The sequence below is a fragment of the Phalacrocorax carbo genome, chromosome 3, assembly GCF_963921805.1.
Source record: "Phalacrocorax carbo chromosome 3, bPhaCar2.1, whole genome shotgun sequence".
NCBI lineage: Eukaryota > Metazoa > Chordata > Aves > Suliformes > Phalacrocoracidae > Phalacrocorax > Phalacrocorax carbo.
The window spans coordinates 17,416,908-17,439,897 of NC_087515.1; the positions used below are offsets into that span (position 1 = coordinate 17,416,908).

General features: G+C 42.5%; 1 protein-coding gene across 4 annotated transcripts in view; it reads left to right on the forward strand.

The window, feature by feature from the left end:
• The window catches only part of DAAM2 (dishevelled associated activator of morphogenesis 2), a 214,309-nt gene that overhangs the window by 82,756 nt on the left and 108,563 nt on the right, over positions 1-22,990 (forward strand). For all 4 annotated transcript variants that reach the window (XM_064446028.1, XM_064446025.1, XM_064446027.1 and 1 more), the window contains one exon: positions 195-397. In XM_064446028.1, coding sequence (XP_064302098.1) covers positions 224-397 — 174 coding nt within the window. In that variant the 5' untranslated portion in view covers positions 195-223. The remainder of the gene's footprint in view (positions 1-194; positions 398-22,990) is intronic.

The following is a 22,990-nucleotide window of genomic DNA, read 5'->3' on the forward strand; positions in this document are numbered from 1 at the left end:
AATACCACATTAAAGCTTATATACCTTGCCTAGCTTGCATGTTTATTTTGCTCTTTTGTGCCTCAGATCCTTCTGTCCTCTTCCAGCTGTTACACCAGTGATAACCATTGTAACTGCAGGGAGTTGCACAGATCCAATATTGTTTTGTTTATCATTTAATGTCTGTTGGTTTTGTCTTTTTTTTCTTCCTGCAGAACATGATCAGAAGATAGCATCATACACCATGATCATGGCACCCCGGAAGAGGAATCGTCATGCGTTGGGGTTTCTTTGTTGTTTTGGGGGTAGTGACCTCCCTGAAATCAACCTCAAGGACAATAACCCCCTCCAATTCCTTGAGTTTTCTGTCCCAATCCCACCAGCAGAAGAGCTCAATGCCAGATTCTCCGAACTTGTGGTAAGTTTCTGCTGGCAGATTGATATATTTCGGGGCATGGATGAACTCCTTCCTTCAAAGGAGGACTAAAGGGACTTACAGGACTTATTAGGGATAGAAAAAAACTTCTGTTGAAGCTTTTTCTTTCCCCCCCCCGTTCTTTTATGACCAAATTTTTTTGGTGGGAGAAAGGTGACAAATGAAAGGATGGATGACAGTGGCACTGGGTATAAGCACAGAAAAATGCTTAAATATGCTTATTTATTCCCTCAGCACTATGCAGTTCTCCAGGAGTAGGACTGGGCATATTAGAAGGAACCTCCTAAGTTCTCTAGAGGACAAATCCCTGACAGTTAATTTCTTGTTAACAATTTTGGGATAGAATCTGCTATATAATATAGTACAGTGGAAAATCTTAAGGTTTGCGAGTCTATAAAATAAGGACTATACAGTTCAGTTGATTGGTAACATAATGCTGGTGAGGTATAAGAATCAGGTGACCATGCTAATTATATTTCATCAGTCAGGTGCCTTTGAACCATGAAATAGTACTGTTGCAGCAACAGACATAAACAGGATGGGAAGCTGTTATTTCACATGAACTTTGTCGTTTGCTTTTGTGGTAAATGTTGCAGATTCCAGTAGCAGGCACTTGCTATTCATGCGTGGCATCGAATTGCTTTGCTGTCTTTGCCCTCTTGTTCAGCCCGCATGCAAAACATAGGCAGAGGTCATAGGACAGTGGTGTTTTGCAATCTGCATCATAAAGATGATGCTCATTTGATGCAGTTGATTAGCTATCTCATTACCATTCTGAGATCGGAGGTTATGTAAAGCGTGGTATCTGTAAGTGTATATATGCCTCAGCGGTGCTACTGAGATGAGAAATAGAACAGAAAATATTGGATTTCAGAATTAGAGGAATTTGCCAGTAATCTTTCTACATGACACCTATAACATTAGCCCAGTAAGTTCTTGTCCATTACCACGGCTTCGGAATGCTAAGGCAATGGAAATAACCGTATAATTTGGCTGTGCAAGTGGAGGTTACCATGTGGGCAACTACAGTATGTCATACTGAACATAGGGACAGCTAGGTCTGACAACCTAGCCCAGGCTCCTATTTCAAGATAAGGCCCAAAGCAGATGCCTAGGGAAGAGTAAAAGATGTGGCCATAGGGTGGTCTTTTCCAGGATACTCTCCAACCCTCTAACAATTTTCAGCTGAAGGACTTCCTCAGGCAAAGTTGCTTTCTGTGTACATAGTAAATTGGTATGGATTTCTTTTCCATTGACTGTTTCCACCTTCCTTAGCACCCATGATAATTTTCTAGCATTTGCAGTATGCTATGGCAGGGGTGTGGGAAGGAGTCAATAGGTCTTGCAGCGATTTCAGGAAGAATAGGATGTGCAGCAGGAAAGTGTCTACTTGCTTCTAAGTGGCGAATGAGGAATGTCCTCTTATGGACATATCTCACAAAGTCGTGGTCTATATTTAAGTCAGTTCACCTTTTATGTGAGACTACTTCCTCTCAGAAAGTGCAGGTGACTGACTTTGGAGAATTCTGCTTGGTGACAAGGATCTCTCATGAGTAAGAGCGTAATCTGTAATCTGGTCTGCTGTTAGTTTATTTCTGGATGCTGCTTAAGTATTGGTTTTCACATGCAAAGCTTTAATTGCTGTATCAAAGTTTACCTCACTTCAATACTAAGATTCACTGAAGCATTCAATCCAGCCTTCCTGAAGATGTCACCAGCAGATGTGCTTTGCTCCTGAACTTGGCTTGCTAAAACTTGAACTTGTTTACCTTCAGGTCATAGTGAAAGACCTATTTTAGTTGCTGCTGGGCTTTTGCTTACTGAGAAGGGTATCAGTTTCTATGAGGGGTTTGAGAGTTTGTGGTGGTATTAAGGGTGCTTTTAGCTTTTTGGTTTATGCCTGGCAAATACCGGTGTTTCATGTGCTTGTGGCAAAACAGCTCACAGCTGCCTTATGGAAGTTGATTAAACAGTATAATTTATAATGTTTTCAGTGCAAAATTTAATGACAAGTATACGTGATGATCTGTAAAAATTTTTGGCCCCAGAAGTATGTGAGTTGTTGGTCTATGCTATAACTTATTAAATGTGCTGACAGCCTGTAACTGGCATACACATTTCAAACAAACGAAGCCAATGAAGTGAAAATAGATCATACTCATGTTCTTATATTTAGTGATAGTATCCTAGCTATCATTACATGAGAAGTGAGCCGGGAGAGAAAAGTGCTATTTTTCAGAAGGTTAATGGTATATATCACACATTTTTATAAAGCACTCAGATAGGATGGTGATGCATGTCCATAGGAGTTCCTGGGTAGGCAGGTAACATGACAGCAGTAAGGGCTTTATGAGTAAGAGAACCTGGGCTCAAAATGGGGCTGGCAGAATGCAGAATTTGCCTAGAAGGGCCAGTTTGTCCACAGGTCCAGATTAATGCATGTTCTATGAGACACCAAAATAAAACAGGCTACATCTGTATTGACAGCTTGGATGAGATTTTAATTGGATTAGAAAGATTCAGTCTGTAAATACAGCAATGTAAATCAGCGACCTGGAAGTACCTAAGAGGGCTCTGTGCTGTGTACTAGCCTCCCTGCTGCTTATCTGTTAGGGTCTAGTCTGGGTGCACTTGTACTATATAAAAACCAGATTTGAGTGTAAAGCCTTTTGACCCAAATCCCCAAGTGAAATGATGACACCAACATCATCTGAGGTTTGTAGTGAGAAGAACATTTGTGTTCGCTCCCTGAAGCAGGCCCAGGGGATATACCCTCATCTTGCCATCTGCTCTACAAAGGGTATAATGAAACACTGGTGTGCTTGAATGAATTTTTAAAAGCCTTATTTTTCCCCTTGTTGCAGTTAAAATCTGGGGCATTTTCCCACGTAAGACTTAATGACAAGAAGACTTAGGCCTGGCTATGCTGGAAAAGCCTCCCTTGTGATCAGTTTTCCAATCTAGTAAATTTTCAGTATGTTTCTACCTGCCTTTCTGAAGAAAATGGATATTATGAGGGCCAGAAACATGTCTTCTCTTGATCTTGTGGTCCTTAAATTAATATCACGAAAAGTGAACTTGGAGATGTCCGTTTTGCAAGGGCAGGAATTAGGAAAATATTGGGATCCTTTATTTGTGATGGAGTCACAAGATCTCTCCAGAGCTTGCAAACTTGCTGATGTAGATTCCAGGCTGAGGCAAATATACAAGTATGGGCTACTCTGTTTGGGGGATGCGCCCAGACCAACCAACTGAGTAACAGCAGCTGCCTAACAGGACTCTGACTAAGGCAGTGGTTGTCAAATGACAAGTTGATGCTGATTTCAACTAAAATGTCTGCTCTCAAAGTCGCTTAACCAGAAAAATAGTTCTAGGAGGGATCCCAAGCTTTTGTGTTGCTTGAAGCTGGCTGCTGTGTTTAGGCCTTATCTCCTCAATTGGAAAATTAAAACAGAAAGGGTTACTCCTGATATGGACCAAATTCAATCTTGATTTATTTCATTGGGAACATGTGCATAGAGTAGGTCTGAATGAAGACTATGGCTCAGGGTGATTTGGTCTGATTTTTTTGGGGCTAAAACAGGAGATGAGGTGCTAGCTCTCAGGCTGCTTGCTGGCGGTGATTGCCTTGGAACTAATGCAGTGGTGACAGCACAGGTAAGTCCTTATCAGGAGTCTAGATGCACAAAACACTAAGCAAACAAACATACTTGTGACCACAAGCTTTGCCCCTCAAAGGGCCGCTTTTGTGCACCCAGCTGAAGGAGGGCAGAACAGCTGGCTTTAGCATCACTCCTGCAATGAACAGGCAAGGAAGAGAAGCTTTAGAGAGTAGGGTGTGTGGAGTGGTCCTGTAGCTCATAAATTGTAAAACTGGCCATACCTGACCATCAGGACTGTTCTAGCCAGCATCACTTCTGCTTTTTTCCTGTCTCTCTTCTCAGCTGGCACTGTACATACTACTATGTAGTAAAGTGCTGCTGCATTTGGTGGTCTATTGGCAGGTGCCAACTGGTTTTGTGCCTGCTGGCAAAGATGGCTGTGCTAAGCACATGTGTTTTTCCTTGTACAGATTTATTGACTGAACAGGAACTGCAGAAGAATCTGGAAGAACTATTACAAGGCAAAGGGAAATAATTTTTTTTCATGAAACAGCTCCTCCGTGTCCTTGTTCATATTTGTTAGCAGTGGTGTGTTCTTGTAACAGTGGATTCTGATTCCTTTTGCTAAATATTACAGTCCTGGACTCTTCTTGTTGGTTAAGGATGGTGTGCTGCTTAACACTAAATATTTTGCCATATAGATCTCTCTTATACCAGCAACCTGATCCCAGATGTGAACACAGACCATGCCAAGAAGGGTAACTTAAATGCTGGCAATCCAGGGAAAGCAGAAAAATTTAAAGAATGTTAGCACAAGAAAGAGCAGTGTAAAGAGCTTATGCTTTTTTTGTTTCTCATCTTATTTCTTTTGTTAGTGGCTCTGTTGAGAGGGTCGTGGTATTTGAGAAGGTGGAGTTCAAGTTTATCTATTTTAGGATGGCAGGTCCGTGGGGAAGAAGCAAAGCTGTCTTCTGAGTTGCCATTTTCAAAGTTGAGGATATTATTACAGCCTCCAAGCTTGAATGATAATACCCTTGTCTGAGTTACCTGCACCACATTAGACTCTTACACTGGGAAAGACTTGAGAAATGCTTACTGTTATCTGTTCTTAGTCTTGGCTGCCTTTGAGGCATTCTGGTATTTAGATCAGGCAGGACATTGACTGGACTCTCCTGTCAAGGTTTGTTTCTCTTACGTGGCATATGAACGTGTTTCTTTTTTAATTTTGGTTTGGGTTTTTCTTCTTTTTCCTCAGAGTCCCTAAATAAGGGGTTTTGTTGACTTTATAGATTCACAGAAGCTTTTTATCCATATTACTATTTACCATCCTCCCAGGCATTTCCAGAGCAAAACTTTAGACCTTATGCCACCAAAAGTACCTATTAAGTTACATTATTTACAGGTAAGGAGCAGCATAAATACTTGTGAACTCTCTGTATTTGAAAACTTTAGACTTACCCAGCACCTCTTTTGCCCTGCCTTTATGCTTCTTCTCATCCATTGAAAGAGCAGTTCCATATGAGGTCCCATCATTGTTTAGTTGCTGAAAGAGGTAGGTTGCTGCTTGGGTAAGGCAACATACTCCCTTCTCTCTCTTTCTCTCTCTGAAGTGATCTAGTTTTCTGACCCTACTGTAAAACCCCAGCTTTTGTTGTAGAGAAGACGCACAGGGAACTGCTATGTATTCCTGACCAATGAGGCCCCTGGAAATCAAAATTGTATTTCCCCTTGTAGTATTGCCTGAGTGCAATGAAATGAAGATGGAACCAAGTGCTGAATCAAGGGCTCTGTCCTTCCCTCAGGATCAAGTACCTTCAGTGTGTTCAGTCCATGCTAGGAACCATGATTGAAACCTTAACCTTGGTTTCTGTCTGCAGTGCTCTGTAACACCAACCAGAAGAACATAGAACTATGTCCCTTCCTGACATAACCCTAAATTCAACTCTTAGCTTCTCACCTTGTCACCTCTCATCCCATAATGTTTAGTAATGTCTTCCACTGCATCACAGTTGGCTCAGTTTCTGAATTAAAGATGAGCTAGCCCATGAATATAGCTGGAAGGAACGGCTGTGACTGTGACAGTGAAGAGAAGAGAGAAAATGATGGTCATGTTAATTCCTTCTCCTTCAGTCTCCTTGGACTAAAAGCTGTACAGAGGAACTCCCATGAGGGTGAAAAATAAGAGATGTGGTGAAGAGTCCAAGCAGCTGAGGTCGCAACTTGGTAACCTCTGAATACTCTGATTTCTGTAACTGTGACCAGAACTTCTAATGCCTTGTGCCACCTGAGGAAGGAGAATATCTAGAGCAAGATGCCTGTTGATTTACTGTACCTTTTGCTCTTGCCTTTTTGTTCTGTCCTCTCCCACCACATGGATCTCACTTGGTTTTTCTGCCCATTTAGCTAATCCCTTCCTATGTAAATCAGTGTCTTCATCTTGTCCTGAAATGGAACTGTGGAATTATTGTGATATTTTCTGTACTCTCTTGAGTTCTCAACCCTCCAGGCTAGTAGTTGCCAGCACTTTAGAGCCAGAATGCTGAAGAATGTGAAGGGAGTTGGTTAGTGTACTCTGAGCGCATGAGCCGTCCACATGACTGATATCTTTGCTAGTCCTCTCAGGGCAGAGACAAAGGAACAGTGGGGTCACCAGGGACATATTTCTGGTAGCAGTGGATGAAGTGATCAATACCAGAAGGTTTGGGAAAACTGCTCTTTGCTTTCTCTGTGACATGTTTCCACATCTGTTCCTTCTCTACCTTCACAGAGAATAAAATTCAGTGATTATAGTCTCTCTTTGCAGAGTAGAGAAAGGAATGAAAAAGGAGTTTTATGTTGAAAGAGAATAAGGTACATCATAGAAGTATCTGAGAATTCATTTATTTATTTCATCAGAGGAAGCAAAACAATTTCTGAGCAAGGCATCATTTTGGCACACACACTGGATAACACACCTTTGTCAAGAGCCACAGGGAGATGAGATCCAAACCTAAATAACCGTAGTAGTGGTTCCCACTGCAGCTGACTTGGAAGTAGCAAGTTTCCTTCATGCTTAGTTCTCCTTTGCAGGCCATTTAATGTAATGGATACAACATAAACCTCAGATGAAAACTAGGCTTCACCACATTGAATAAGTACTCCCATATATCACCAGTCCCACTCAAGCTTGCCAAGTCCTAGCTGTGGCAGTGTTTGTGAGGCCCCTCTTTGGCTCTGCAACCTGCAAGAATATTTATAGGGTAAAAAGTACAAGAAATGCCTCCATTGTGGGCTTTCATGTGAATATGGACTGCCTTAAACATTAGCCTATGTATGTAGGCACAAGAGGGCATCACCTGTGTTCCTCTGTGTTGACGAGCTTGGAGAACAAATTTCTCTATTTCTTCCCCATCTCCCTTGTAATAGTACTGGGGAACAGATACGTGGAGTTGCCCTTTCTGTCTCTTGGCTCCCAGTCTGGAGCACCACCTTCCCAGAAAAGTATCCTCCATGTCTGAAACTTAGTTTCAGTCCTTAGTTTCTCACTGCAAGTTTGTGGCTTAAACAGACAGGCATTTTAGGTCCTCAAGTCAAACCCCAAACACATGTCATGTGTATTGATAACAGTATTTAATCACATTTAAATTCAGGCATGTTACCAACATTTGAGTATTTCAGTTTCAAATTATCAGTCTTTTGAGTCATTCTATCCTCCTGCTGGATTCTTTTGAATACAGGGATTTAATTTCTGTGTCACTTGCCCTGCATGTAAATCATAGTTTCAGACTGCACCTCTGACAGGCCTGTGGCTTTGTGTTGTTGATCAATGCAAATTTCTCCACAACCATAATTTAAAAGTGCCTCTATGCTGTTTTCCCCATACGAGGAAGTTCTTTTATTCCCTGTTCCTATCCCCTCTGTGCTTTTCTGAAATGAATGATTGTACCTAATCAGTCAGGAAGGTTGGCTAGTGCCAAATGCAATCAAGATCTGGAGAGGTCCTTCATTTTAATATGCATATGATGAGCTCTGACTCCAGCAAACTAGGAGGCTTTGCTGGCCTTGGCTCAGTGGAGACTCCCCACACCAATTATTGCTTCCTTTCTTGCACTTAATAAGAATGCACCAGTGGAGGCTGTAAGAAAATACTGATTATGAGACTAAGCTGGATTTTTCATGACCAGAGGCTCATATCCAGGAAGAAGGCTTAGCATCACCATGTGAGTGGAAGACACTGCCTCTGAAGGCAGAAAAAACAAAGCTTTGAGGCAGCAGATTGCTTTCCTTGCTTATTGGGGCCAGGCCTCAAAAACTTTCCTTTCTCTTGGGTTAGTTTAGAGTTGTCAGATTAACATTTTTCATGCACTCAGATGCACTTGTCTTCTATTATAATAATGGCAAAAGTACTGGGTGGTTTAAGATTTCTGAAGCAATTAGGGAACTGAGGCTTGGGAGGCAAAAGCTCTTCATGGTATCATAGTCTGTCTAGTTATGTGCAGATGTTCCTTTATGCCCAGCACAGTTCTTCAGTCCAAGATTTTACATACCCAGGATACCATTTTTTTGTATTTAATTGTCCATATCTAGGATGCCTTTTTTCTTTTTCTTCCTGGTCTTTAAAGAGAGATTTTTTCATAATGTCATGTCTGCTGTATATGTCCCATGTGCAATACATGTGTACAAGTCCCTGCTTTTAATGCACATATCACTACAAGCAGCTTTCTATAGTTACTCAAGTCCTAATACATAAGAGATATTATATTTTAGGCTTCATGGCAGAGACAGCTCCCCCGTCAGACACTCACCTACGTGTGGAGTCCTGTGATAGGGACAGGCTTGTGGCACTAAGTGCAGCATCAGCACTTTCTGTCTTTAGGCTCCTTTCCGGTAGGTGCAGCTGGTTGGCAGCTCCCAGCTCCCTGACCAGCTGTGTAAGGAGCAGCAGTCACTATGCTGCAAATATGTGAGACCTGGATGCCGTGAGAAGAGCATGAGATGGAAGCCAGGCCTCACGCTCTATGTCTGGGAATCAATAGGGTTGTGTAAACAAATGTAAATCCAGATCTGGGCTTACGTGCCAGATTCTGGGTGTGAAGAAGCTGGCAGTGTTACCAAAGTACCTGTGTAGTTATAAGGCTTTTGTGCAGGGACACGCTGTTTTGTAGACCTTGTTTCTCTACTATAACATGTATGGACAGATAGTTATCTGATGTAAAGCAATTCAGTTCCACTGAAGGCAGTACTGGAGTTACATGTTGCCTGAAATTTGGCCTGTATGGTGCATCCTGTGTCTGCGGAGGTTGTTAGCTTCTGAATATCCCAAGCAGAGCGTACTGGCTGCCTTTCTGAAAGGTGGGGAAGGTTGTAGTCATGGTTGGAATACCTGAAGACAATGGTTGAGTGTGTTCTGAGTATTCTATACTTACAGTAGACATGAAACACCTCAGAAAGACCTACTTACTAGACTACATGTATTTAACAGGGTAATCCCAATGTTCCCTGACTGAGGAAATGCATGTAGTCCATCTAGGACATAAAGGAAGTACTGGATTTTGGAAGCACAGCAGATATGTAGCTTAGAATGCAAAAAGAGGTGAAAGAACAGATCTTTCAGATGAGACCATGAGAGAATGCATGTGCTAATATGTCGATCTTGTGTCTGATCGACAGATCTGATTTCCTTCTATGACAAGGTTACCCACCTAGTTGACCAAGGGAAGCCAGTCAATGTCATCTTTCTGGATTTCAGTAAAGCTTTTGATACTGTCTCTCACAGTATCCTCCTGCACAAAATGTCCAGCATACAGCTGCATAAACATGTAATGCAGTGGGTGAGCAACTGGCTGATGGGTCGAGCCAGTTATAGTCAATGGGGTTACACTGGGCTGGTGACCAGTCACTGGTGGGGTTCCACAGGGATCCATCATAGGGCCGGTACTCTTTAATCTCTTTGTAAATGACTTGGATGCAGGACTGCAAGGCATACTAATTCAGTTTGTTCATGACACAAAACTGGGAGGAGCTCCTGACACTCTAGAGAGATCTAGACAAACTAGACAGCTGAGCAATCACCAACCATATGAAGTTTAACAAGGGCAAGTGCTGGATTTTACACCTGGGGCATGGCAATCCTGGATGTACATACACACTGGGGAATGAGAGGCTGGAGAGCAGCTCTGCAGAGAGGGATCTGGGCGTTCTGGTTGACACCAAGTTGACCATGAGCCAACAGTGTGCCTTGGCAGCCAAGACGGCCAGCTGAGTCCTGGGGTGCATCAAGCACTGCATTGCAGCCAGTTGAGGGAGGTGATTGTCCCGCTTTACTCTGTGCTGGTGCGGCCTCACCTTGAGTGCTGTGTGCAGTTTTGGGCACCACAGTCCATTAAGGATACAAAGCTACTGGAGAGTGTCCAGAGGAGGGCCATGAAGTTGGTGGAGGGTTTAGAGGAGAAACCGTAGGAGGAGTGGCTAAAGTCACTTGGTTTGTTCAGCCTAGAGAAGAGGAGGCTGAGGGGAGACCTCATCGTGGTCTGCAGCTTCCTCACAAGGGGAGGAGGAGGGGCAGGTGCTGATCTCTTTTCTCTGGTGACCAATGACAGGACCCAAGGGAACGGCAGGGAGATGTGCCACGGGAGGTTTAGGTTGGATATTAGGAAAAGGTTCTTCACCCAGAGGGTGGTGGAGCACTGGAACAGGCTCCCCAGTGAGGCAGTCACGGCACCAAGCCTGACGCTAATCAAGAAGCACTTGGACAACGCCCTCAGAGATATGGTGTAAATTTGGGGTTGTCCTGTGCAGGGAGAGGAGTTGGACTTGATGATCCTTGTGGGTGCCTTCCAACTCAGGACATTCTGTGATTCTATGAGTCTTCCCTCTACTGAATGCTTGGAAGCTGTCATGACATCCTATCCACTAAGCCATGGATAGGGTAGATATCCTTACTGTTCAGAAGTACCTTATCAGATGATTTGATAATACTATCTTGTTTTGGCACAGCTGCAAGTGTTAGGCAGCATTACATGAAAAGAAAAAAAATAACGTAAAGCTCTACTGTAGCCTTTTCCCTTAGTAAGATATCATTAATATTTGAATGTTTTTTCTGTTGCATTATGGCTATAATGAAGAGTCAGGAGCTTTCTGGATTGAGTCTGAAGGCTGCTGAAGTGATAAAAGACTGAGAAGGTATTGATAGTAGGAGTCATACTTGCTAGCTGGAGGATCATAATAATTTATCTTTATTTCAACTTTCTGGAGCTCTTCCAGATCCACTTGGGTGGATAAAGAACATACAATTTCCTACATTCCTTTTAGAATTGAAACATCATTCTCCCATAGTTCCTGCCACTTTGATGCCTACTGACTACACGTAACAGGCACTGCCCTCTCCAGTAGAAAAGGAGCCAGCAGCAGCAGTACAGGGATGTCCTATTGCTCCACTGCTTTGAAATGGCATCTACAAGTATGATTCCTGCCCTTCTGCACTTTCTTTCCTTTTCTTATTTCTCTTTATTATTGTTTTACATTGATCAGAGCTGTATTAGATGACTTACAAATCTACTAAGACCTTATTCCTCACCTTCTAGAGAGAATAATTGAATCTAGGTTTGGTCTGCTGAGGAGAGATGGGAGACTGTTATGACTCAGGTCAGAAAGGTCATTTGTGAGAAGAAGATGCCACCTGGAGATGCATCTTGGAGAAATGGCAAAGGAAAGTACTACATCATGCGAAGACTGTGATGGCCAGATTATAACTGGACAGGAGATTGCGATAAGGAGGGACAAAGTTTTCCAAAGCACTGAAGAAAAAGACACACTGAATGAAGTAGCTGTGGTGCTGAAGGGAGAGCAAAGACAGGGTGCAAAGATGGAGGTGACATGGGGTGAATGGTAGGCCAAGATGATCTTTTCCTTTTGGTGAGAGAGAGCTTGCACATTGATGAAGGGAGCTTGAATTACAGGCGTCTCTTTCTTCTGCAGCTCATAGAAGAAGGGCCAGATCTGAGATGTTGTAGGACGTATGATTTGTCGTTTAGCCTGATTTGAGCAAGAAAGGGGGAGCCAGGTCTCTGTGACAATGAAGACCTTATAAAATAGCAATGTAAAAGTAACCAGCTGATGCTGAGGAGTCAGTGAAATTTTCCAGTGAAGAGGAATGGTAGTGAAAGAGGGTGGGATGCAAGTGTTTTGCAGGATAGGAGTTATCACTACTGAGGTAGAGTGTAGCTGGGGTTTAGGAGGAACTGTTAACAAATTAAGATAATTGAATGGAGAAGCAGATAACAATCATAAAGGATCATCGTTTAACGTGTTGACTCAAATTGACTGCATTTGCTCATCTAGTAGCAATTTATATCAGATATTATCATTGCTCTTATAGCGTATCATATAGCCTGAAGGAGAGTGGGAAAAGGGTTTATAATTATGTCATGCCTCTGTGTCCTTCTATAGGTGGATAGTGTCTTCAAACAGTGCTCAAGGTTGTTTATCATTCAGGGAAACTGTTAAGGTAATCTGGGATGGCTCTTGAAGTTTTGGAGAGAAATGGCCTTTTCTTGTCATGTGTCTGGTCTGCAAGACTCCAAAGTGGGGAGCACAAGGTACCACAGGTGAGGCTGGGTGGGTGGAGTAGCACCTTTTTAGAGTACAAGGTTTTCAGGTCAGCAGTTTCCTGGCACCTTCCTCTGCACTGGGTAAAGGGAAACTTTTGGTGTTACTAAACAGAGGAGATGAGTGGCCCTTCTGCTCATCCCTTCAGCACTGGGTGGGAGGAGCACATGGAAGGCAAGCATCAGAAGGTGCTTTTTCTGTCGCTCATCACACTGGGCTGCCTCCACAACTTCTCTGTCTTCAGCATGTTTTGTCTGGAGGAATTACAGACAGATGTCTTCCACCTGGCACTGGAACACCACTGACCCAGAGCTTTTAATGCTAGGTACCTCGTTTTCTGTAAATGAAACAGTCTGTAAGCTTGCTGGGACGAAAATATTTAAAGAGCCATTACATCTTTTTCCTAGGTACCTCTGCAAGCTTATACAGCTCATTTTGTGCATTTGTGAGTTTCTTTCCCTGGTATGAAACAGGGAAAAGTAATGCTTCTTAAACCAGTTTTAGTACAGAATTGTAGCCAGATTGAAAAGGTGCTGAAAACTTGCAGCATGTGTAGGTCATAGGCAGTACAGGAGTCTCCCAGTGGCAAAATGTATTGTATTTGAAGATCTCAGGAGGAAATCTCTACTATTGCCTCCTGTCACAGACATTGCCTAGCTCTTACCTACTTGCTCTTTTTAGGGAGTATCTGATACAATAATGTACAGCCTTCCTGGGCAGACTCTCCTTTCTTTCACATGTGGACCCAGTGCTGCATGGAAAAGGACCCTAATCAACATCTGTATATTCTGTGCACTTCTATATTAAAAACACCTAAGGCCATCTTTTAATTTTGCAGTTTCCCATCATTTGTTGACCACATAAAGGGAAAGGCTTCCCAGACTAATAACACAAACACCTTCTGAAAAAAATTCAGCAGCACGCACGATAATGTTATGCAATGCTTTACTAGGTGGAGATTTGACAAATAACTTCTCCAAAGGAAATTACAAGGGGAAAGCAGATTGCAGTTTCCCAGTTTGGAAGGTGTCCAGGGAGATCCCCAAGTCATGGAAAATCCATTGGGATTGCTTTAGTGGCTGTGTTTCAGCATTACATCTTGTACAGAGAACAACAGCTGGATGAGTTTGTCAGTTGGTGTAAAGTTGTTGGCTTCCACATTAATGATGTGAGAGAACTTTTGGATTACAAATGCTTAACCAGATAATAAATGCAATTATGATTTGTTGTTAGGAGATGAGTTTGTTCCGCAAGGCAAATGCTTATCCTTCTCTTATTCTTTTTGCTGTATTTTGTGAAAGTTTATGATAATTCCTTTCTTAGAAATATTTAGAGAAAAACATCTTGGCTAGTGTTTTCTTAAGCCCAGTGATGTCAGCACAGTGGTTGCTGTTCTGATTATCAGAATACTTGAGCAATGAGACAGGACAGGGGGTGAGTGAATAAGCAAATACACTGTCATGCCTTCAATCAGTGTTTGACTATGGAAATACTCAGTTTATGTGAGTGAAAAGCATTGTGGAATTGCCTTCCACCTCACCCCAGAGGAGATAAAAGAAGCCTCATTTATGGGTGTTCTTCTAGCTGGTCTGGACTGATTAGTAGTAGATACAACTCATGTCCATCTACTGAAGTAGAAGTTAACCATTAGTGAAAATGGGGCTGGTAGACTGCTCAGTCCATTCTATGCCTGAAGTCTGTGCTGCAGACTGTAGAACAAGCCTGTGTTATAGAGGATGTCTAGCCGAGAGGTTTAGTCTCTGTTACATTTAAGGCAGGTAATTTGGTTAATATTTTGCACTGGTGTAAATCCAGAGTAAGCCCACCTAGTTTAATGGAGTTAGGGACATTCTGATCTCTGGTTTGCACTACTAAATCTGGAGTAATTATTCAGAGAGCAAGAGAAGAAATAAAGCCAGCTTCTGGTTTCACTTCTATCTGTGTAAATCTGAACTCATGCCAAAAATATTGTTGATTTATGGGAGTCCTTTGAGCTTACCCTGGATATAAGTTTGAGCGTGTATGTCTGAGCTGCACAACCAAAGCTCAATAAGAAGTTAATTTTGCTCATTAAATTCTTAACTGACCTTTCAGTTCCTCCTGCCCTTTTATGTAATACTTTATCAGAGATTTAAAGGTCAGCCAAGCTCTGACTTGCCCTTGTTTTCCTCCATAGGGACATATGGCAAATAGGATGCACACAAGAGGATAAAGCTGGGAGGAGAGGAGTAGGTGGCACCGACGCCCCTGGAAATTCAGCCTGCCTTTGGCACAGGGCTGCAGCAGTCATTCCCAGCCCGCATTTTGAGGGTTGAGCCAGCAGGACTGTGTTTGGGCAGGAAGCGATCAGAGAGGTGTGTGCCTGTGTGCTTTGGCACAGTCGAAGCTGTGAATTGCTCCAGCCTAGGAATCTCCTCTGAACTCATTAGTATTAAAACAGAACAGAGGAGACTTTGTAGAAGGGAGAGGGAGGGAGAGGGTGGGGAAGCCGGAAAGGTAGCAGTTTAGATGGCAGTTTCCTAATAACCTTTCCCACACCTACCTTCCCATACAGGGTCTCATCTAAAGGACCTTGGCATGAAAAACAAGCCCTGGCACAGGGAGGGGGAAGGGAGGGGGAAATATGGGGAAAAGGAAAGGAAATTAAATGAGGGGCGGGGAATGGGCACTGTGCTGAAACAGCAGATTCTATTGTTATTTAGTGTTATATGTATGGTGATACTAGAAGCTTTGAGGGAGGTATTTGATATACTGTGCATAATCAGAATGTGGAGGTAAATGTGGTGCTAGCCCTAGAGGACTTGCAACTTGTCACAGTGAAAAGATGTATCAAGCTTCAGTTCTGTTTGGTGTTTTCATTTAGTTGACTGGACAGTGGAATACAGAGCATAACTATTAACTTTCCAAATGTCACTAGGCTGTAAACACTGTGGATATGTTAAAAGACAAGCTTAAAAGTAGATGGAGAAATTGTGTGAAAAAGGATGGGGACAGTTAAAACATGTTCCTTTTAGGAGCAAGTCTGGTAACTCAGGATGGGAAGCAGATATGTGGGTACACTTCTTCAGAGAAGAAGCTAGGGATTATAGTGGATCACAAATGAATGTAAATCATGCAGGTTTTGAGGGATTTCATAAAAAAAAAAAAGTCATTGTCTTAATGGTATATATAACCGGGAATGCGGTCTGGAAGATGCATGAAGTAATCTTTGCACTCAGCATTGGTAAGGTCTCAGCTGGAACATTGTCCCCACTTTTGAACAGTGCACTTCAGGAAAGATGTACTTTGACTGGGGAGAGCCCGGAAGTCAATTAGAAGAGGAATGAGAGGTCCAGAGGACATGACCTCTAAGAAAGACTGAAAGAGCTGGGCTTGTTTAGCCTCAAGAAAGACAACATTACAAGAGCCTTTAACAGGCTTGAAAACTACCAAGAGGAAAGAAAAATTATCAAGAGGAAGGAAAAAAATCTGCTTACCATGTCTCTAGTTGATAGGGCCGGAAGTAATAGGCTTAAATTGCAGCAGCAGGGATTTAGATTAGACATGAGCCTGACTATTCAGTTTTCATCCCTATCCCTCTCATTGGGCTCATTCCAATTCACTGATGGGGACATGCGGCCCATCTTAACAGAAAAAGCATTGATGATGGTCAACTGTTTGCATTATTGTCCTCATATGCCCACCCATATCCATGGACTGTCCCTCTTGCTCAACCCATGTTGTAGCCCTGCATACAGGAGAATGCATATCTAAGCCATGATCTGTCTCTCTAAAAATCTGTGTGTATTGTTGCATAAACAGGTACTGGTTTTCCTCATTCTTTCTATTTGGCCCAGCAGATTGTTGTCTCATGCATGTGGTTTGCCTGTGAAGGGCAGAAAAATGAACAGCAGATGCTTCTAGTGGCCTGTAAAAGGGGACTGCCACAATAAGCCTTGCTGGTTACATGTACTTGTATGCTGTCAAGCCACAGAGAACTTTTGAGAGGTAAGAGAGAGACAGGATTTAGCTCTTCTCCAGGAAGCAAAGAAGCAATTAAGCAATGATTAAGAAAGAAAAAAAGCAGTACAGCAGGGGGCTGTTTGGAGATAGGGGGAATGTTAATTGACTTTCTGCGAGATAAATTTCTCTGCCAAAAAGCAGTGCCCTTGATGGATGAAATTCTCAGTCTGCTTAAGAATGAGTAACTTCTGTGTTGGCAGGGTAGAAGAGAAACACATCATCTAGTACTTAAACAAAAGGTGCGTTCTGCCTTGTACTGTTATGAGAGAATCAAGAGATTTGGGCCCCTGGTACTGAAGGGGTTGTAAAGTTGCAACTTTTTGAAAAAGCAAGAAGGAAAAAGAGTATATGGGGAATCACAACCTTTTGTTTGTCTGCTTTTCTGCTTTACAGTTGGATATGTGGCAGTAGCTGAAATGTAAACATTGCTTCCTATACCAGCAGGCTGTGTGAGCAACTCGTGCGTGCGCAGTGGTTTCATCATGCAGAAATATAACGATGCAACACTGTAGGTATAGGCAGATGTTACATGATGTCTTATGTATATAGTTCTTTTGTCTGTGAGGTGCAAGTGGCATGCATATCTGCACATATACATACTATGTGTATGCAAATGCATGGAATCCAATGATGTTTTGCAGTGATTCACCTAATTCTTATCAATTGGGAAACTGATCAAAATGTTACTCCCCAGCCTCATATGGTGTGTTGTTTCTGTGTGCTTTACAAAGGCTGCTTTTAATTCCAAGGGTTAGGATGAGGTGGAAGAGCTTGAGGGGAGGGAAGAGTTTGTTTTGGGGGTTGTTTTTCTTTTTATTTGTGGGTTATCAATGGACTCGGGACATATATCAGGTGCCCAAGTGGGAACTTTTAACCAGTGTGCTGCATCTGGAGATGTGGTAGCTGTGTGGGTGGTAGTGTTCTTGCCTACTGAAGGAGCATCTGCCATCAAGTTTTGCTGTAGTTACAGCCATGCCATTGTGCCAGACACAGCCATGAGAAGGGAGGGATGGGAACTGGTCGTCTAGAGAAGGAGGCTCTGTTTCACTCCTCTCGATGCCTGTCTCAATCACACTCCAGTGTTTGCAGTTGCATATTAGGTAAAGCCTGTGAAATGTGTCTCTTTTTTTAGGGAGCTTTGCTGGCAGTACTTTTTTTACACTGCTCATTGCTTCAGTTTGTACATGAGAGTAGGAAGTTTGTGCAGTTGAATGAACCTCATTCACTGACAGTTTGGGCTGGCAGTCTTTCAGAATGCCTTATCGACCTCCTCAGTATTGGAAATGCATACTCTTCCAGCAGGCTGCCTCTTACATGTCAGCCTGGTGAGCTGTATTGAACAAAGCAATGGAAGGAAAACTGTAGGGGAACAATCCTATACTGTCCCCTGGAGGTGGACACGGTGATTAAATAGAGAAGGTTTATCTCTTCTCCTTGAAGGATTAATAAGCTTTTTGCTAAGAGACTGAGATCTGAAGAAGATCAGGGGTTTTTTGTTGTTGTTTTTATTGTTTTGTTTATTCACTCACAGCAGTTATCTCTGAAGCAGCTTTTTGGACAGCAGCCTCTGGACCTGTGATCAGAGTATCTCCACTCTTCCCCAGCCGCCCTCCCTGGTGGGCAGAGACACAGCTCAAATGTGATCCACCAGACTAACCTGTTTGTTATTTGCTAACAGAACCTCGCATAGGCAGCATGACCTGAAAAATAAAGGTTCCTGGGACTGTTGTTAATGTAAAAGACAATATAAATCGGGTTAACAATGTGGTCCTACTCAGTTCACTTGCTAAAGCTATAATAGTTATGCTGGATTGGATTCTCTATTACAAATGCTTGTAGCATGCTGCTGACAACCTCGTCCCTGCTCTCTTTCCACTGCTTCCCCTTCCTCTACAGTTCCAGACATGTCGGTGCCATTTTTCTCATGTCAGCTTCAGTAGTACTTCAGCATTGATTAACCCACCATTAACAGTTCCCTCAAAGTGATTGCACATGAACATGAACTTTCTCTGGGGCCTGCTAGTGGATGCTGGATGGGCTCCCATGGTGTGTCATAATCACTGTTTACTTTGTACAAGATTTAAATAAATTCATCGAGGGCATAAGGCTGTCAGCTGTGCTATGACACTTAGGAGCATCAGTGGATGCTGTTAAGAGACTGAGAAAGAATGAAGGTGGATAAGGGAGAGGGCATTTGAGTATGACAGGAAAAAAGGTCAAGGGGAATGAGAAAAAGATCAGAGAGGAGAAAAAAAAGAAAGGGTAGGTGTGTGTAAGAGAAAGGAAGGAATGGGGGTGTGAACAGGAAGCAAGGTAAGAGCGGTGCATTTAACTAAAATTCATACAGTGCTAGGTCATAATGTAAAAATGAACATACCCTTGGAACCTAAATTTTTTAGGTGAGTATGCAAGCAAGCTAGTAAAACAAAAAGTCTTCAAATATTGAAGGTTTTCCAGCGTGTGTAAAGGTATTGTCATATAATTCCTACTTTCTCACTTTTGTTCCCTATAGGATGACTCAACCATTAAGGATAATTCTGGTGTGACTGAGTGAAAGGAAAACTTTGGAGCTGCACAAAAAAATATTTGCAAATACCAGTGCTATCCCCATCTTCAAAGGGATATTAACTCACCTGCATCACAGGATCAGCCAGTTTTTTGAGGCAGGGAGGCAGGAAGCGTTCGGCCATCTACAGAGTTTTCTCTGTGGCGTTGTACTTGCAGGGCTTTTGCAGAGCCCTTTGAAGCTTTTGGTGCTGGTCACAGGTCAGCTAACTGCCCATCTCATCTGTTCTGGAAGTTCTTAAGTTTCCATTTTGCATTTAACAAGGGAAAGTAAAGATTAACCTTTCTGAGGAGCTTTGCCAGTTTGTGCCCTCTGAAGATTTGGTTCCCATGGTGCCTGTGGATGCCAAGACTGGGCTGTGCTTTTGCTCGAGTAGGCATCTGCTGCTAAAGAACCAAACGGTGCAGTAGAGCTATATTCAGACAGTCAAAATAACCATCTCTGAACAGCTGAAGTGATGAGGCCTATTTGCCAGTGTATTACGTCTTAGTGTTGGATTCTGTGGAGTAAAATATTGATTTCATGCCAAAGCTACTCCCTCTGGGGATGGTAAAAGGATTTAATTCTTTAATAATTCGTTAATAATTGCCTGAATATGTTTGTATGGAGATAGAAACATTTTAAGAATGAGAATATGCTTTTAGATGCCATTAACTCTCTCAGTCATTAAAAAAGCGCCAGTAAATGTGAAACGCAGGCCTGGGGTGGATGCTTACAGAAAGGATGTGCTTTCAAGAACACTGTAAGTAAAAGATACTATGACCTACAGACAAAAATTAAAAGTGTCACTCAGCTATCTATAGCTGAAATTATAAGAAATTGATGAAAGAAGACAGGTATCCAACTAAACATAAGAAAATAAGCAAAATCTCCTCTCCCTCCTGGCAAAATATATGTTATGCCCATATTAAGTAAGTTATTGCTTGCAGTAAACAGAACATATCACGTCATAATTCTGTGCTTCATCAATCTGGAAATGCTATGCACGATTCATTAAACTTTTATGAAGACAAAACAAAAAAATAAGCAACAACAACAAAAAAGCCCTGAACCAACCCCACCAGCCTCTGAAGGCTGGTTGGATGGTTGTTTTGGGTTGTTGTTTTTTGTCTTTTACAAAATGAAGCAGCTGTCTGACCTTAAGTCAGTGGGAAGCTCCCTGGTGGCTATGAAGTCCAGCAGCCAGTGGAACTGAGACAAGTAGAATGAGAAACTGGAACTAAGGAAATCTCCCATCAGTGTTCACATATCCCCGGAGAACCAAGGTTGGGGATCTTTGTCTCCAGTATTCTGATTTGGAGCCCTGAAGCCCTATTACTCTCTGTATAGACTTCGGGTCTCCATCCTACCCCTGCTGTGACTTCAGCATCAATATGTTGGAAATGGGAAACCTCAGTTGTGTTTTTGAGTATCTTACAAGGTTTGCCTTTCAAACTATTTCAAGTTTTTGCCATTTAAATTCCAAAATTCCTATGGACTGTATATGTCTTCTTGCAAGGCCAGGTGAAGTAAGCTGATGAAGGAGCACCTATCTTGTGACTGTCCCACCTTTCCACAGACTGAATGGTGGAGGTGCAATACACATTTCAGTACAGAGATGTTGGCAGGTATTAAAAGTTCTCCTTTAGTGGTTCTCTCTCCAGGTGAACCACTCTTCTACATTCCCAAAATATTACTTTTTCTCTATATTAATTTCATTTTGCATCACTAAGAAAAGTGCTACCCAGTCTAGGTGAGAAATGCTTTTCTCTTTAGCTCTTCTGGGGCTGTGATTGGTATCATTATCGAGCTGAAGGCTACCCAGCATCAAATCCAGCTTTCATTCTTTGATGAATATTCCCCAAAACAAGGGACATAAAACCACAACATACTGGTTTTACGTTTCCTACCCATTCCTCCTTCTTGTTCCCTTTCTTTCTCTCTGTCTCTTATTTCCTTGGGTTGTAGCCATTTTGAATGGAGGCTGTCTTCCCTTTTGGCCTGAGAACTGGACTGGAAATATTTGAACCTCAAATCCAGCTCCAGTACCTTTTAAATGTATTATCACTGAAATTCAGTCTGAGTAAATAAATTTAAAAAACGCCCACATGAAAGTGAAATTAACTGAATGTATCCCTCTCTCAGTAAAAAAAAGAAAATAGGAAATAAAGGACAGAACTATAAGGAATACTAACTGGAGGTACTTTACATCTCTCTCAGGCCAGCCTGGCAAATGCCTTTTTAAGCAGTGTTTCATGAGAACACTTGCAGCTTCAAGTATTTTTAAGAGACTGAAGGCTGAGCTCCATTGTGCAGGGTCATGCTGGCATGAATTGCTGGAACCAAGCTGCCTATCCAAGTTATAGAAGAGGAGTTACTGCATGTCGCTTGGGAAACTGGCACAGGTGATAGAGGAGGGTGTGTACTCCACTTTGTTCTGATCGACCCTTTTTTCTTGCCCTTTACATTTGCTCCCTGGGTATTTGGTCATGTCAACTTCCTTAGCCTGGCTCCAACCCCAGTCTGCATGACTGCATTCAGAGTTTGTAGTTCTTCCCCTTTCCTGCCAACCTTTGCAATTCCTTTCTCCTTCAATAGCTGCTTGCTGTCACTGAGCTAACTCTAGGGTCTGAAGTTCTACATGCTGACAGACCTGCTTCTGTCTTTGGGTCAGAATGACCTATTCGTGGACCAAATTAGCCTTCTGGAATTTATTCTTTCTGTTGTTCCTCCTGCTTCCCTCCAAGGCAGCAAGTTTCCTTATGTGCCATCTGTTAGGTTCCTGAGTCAGAATAGGAAAATATCTGCCTGATCCAGGATCTTCTTTCTTATCTTGATCCAGGGGTTTCCTGTGTAGTCATGGTGGTCTTCTGATCTTTTTCTGTAGAAATGGGATGGGGGTGGGAGAGGTAAGATGATTTGGAGGGTTCCAGAAGAAGGATTCATATGTCTCATATTTTACAGGGATTTCTTGGTTCTTTATAGGGTGGGATTTGATTAATGGTATAGGTAGAGGGGAGCATGTAGGCCTCTTCAGTTCTTCCCTCTCCTTTCTTCCTCTAAGTGAAGAAGCACACTTGCTGAAGAGTAACTTCAGGAAAGGGTGTTGAAGAGCTTGACTGCTGCTATGCGTTCTGGAGGTGTCTCTTTCCCTGATGAATATTCATGCTTGCTACCTGCCATTCTGACCTGGGGGTTAGAACCCAGCATTTTGCCTCCTAACGAAGAGAAACACTGGCTGTTTCAAAAGGAAGGGTAATCCATCCACCGTGTGCTATTTACCAGTCAGGTGTGTTTGGGTCTGCCTCTTGTGGTGGAGTTATGCCTGGAACCCTGAGCATCTTCCCTGTTACTATGTTACCTGAGCAAATGTGATGACTTCTAATGTTCTTCTGACTGAGTCTACCATCCTGAGTCACAACAAAGTAGGGTGTGGGTGCACTTTGTTCCCACTGGATCTTCCCTCCTTTCAAACCATCCTTCTAGGCTTCTGTCCTGAAAAGAATGTCATGCTATCAGGATGCAAAATTACGTGACTGGAAGTTGCATATTCTTACTGGGCCATTGAAAGCAGAGTGCTTTTTATGTCCCTGATATTGCTAGTGTCCAGGGCAGTGTCTAGAAGCTGCTTAGTGTCAGCATCCTGCCCCCCGGGTGGTTTTAGTCAATAGGAGCATTTTTTTTTGATGAAATGGTTGTGTTGAACAATATTGGTTGAGGTCATCGTTCAGTTTTGTGCACAGCTTCTGAGAAGAGCTTTTGCTACTTGTCTGATCTGCCACAAGACTGCAGAAAGAGTAGCATGGATTAGAAAAACAAGTTAGCTGGTTTTATTAAATA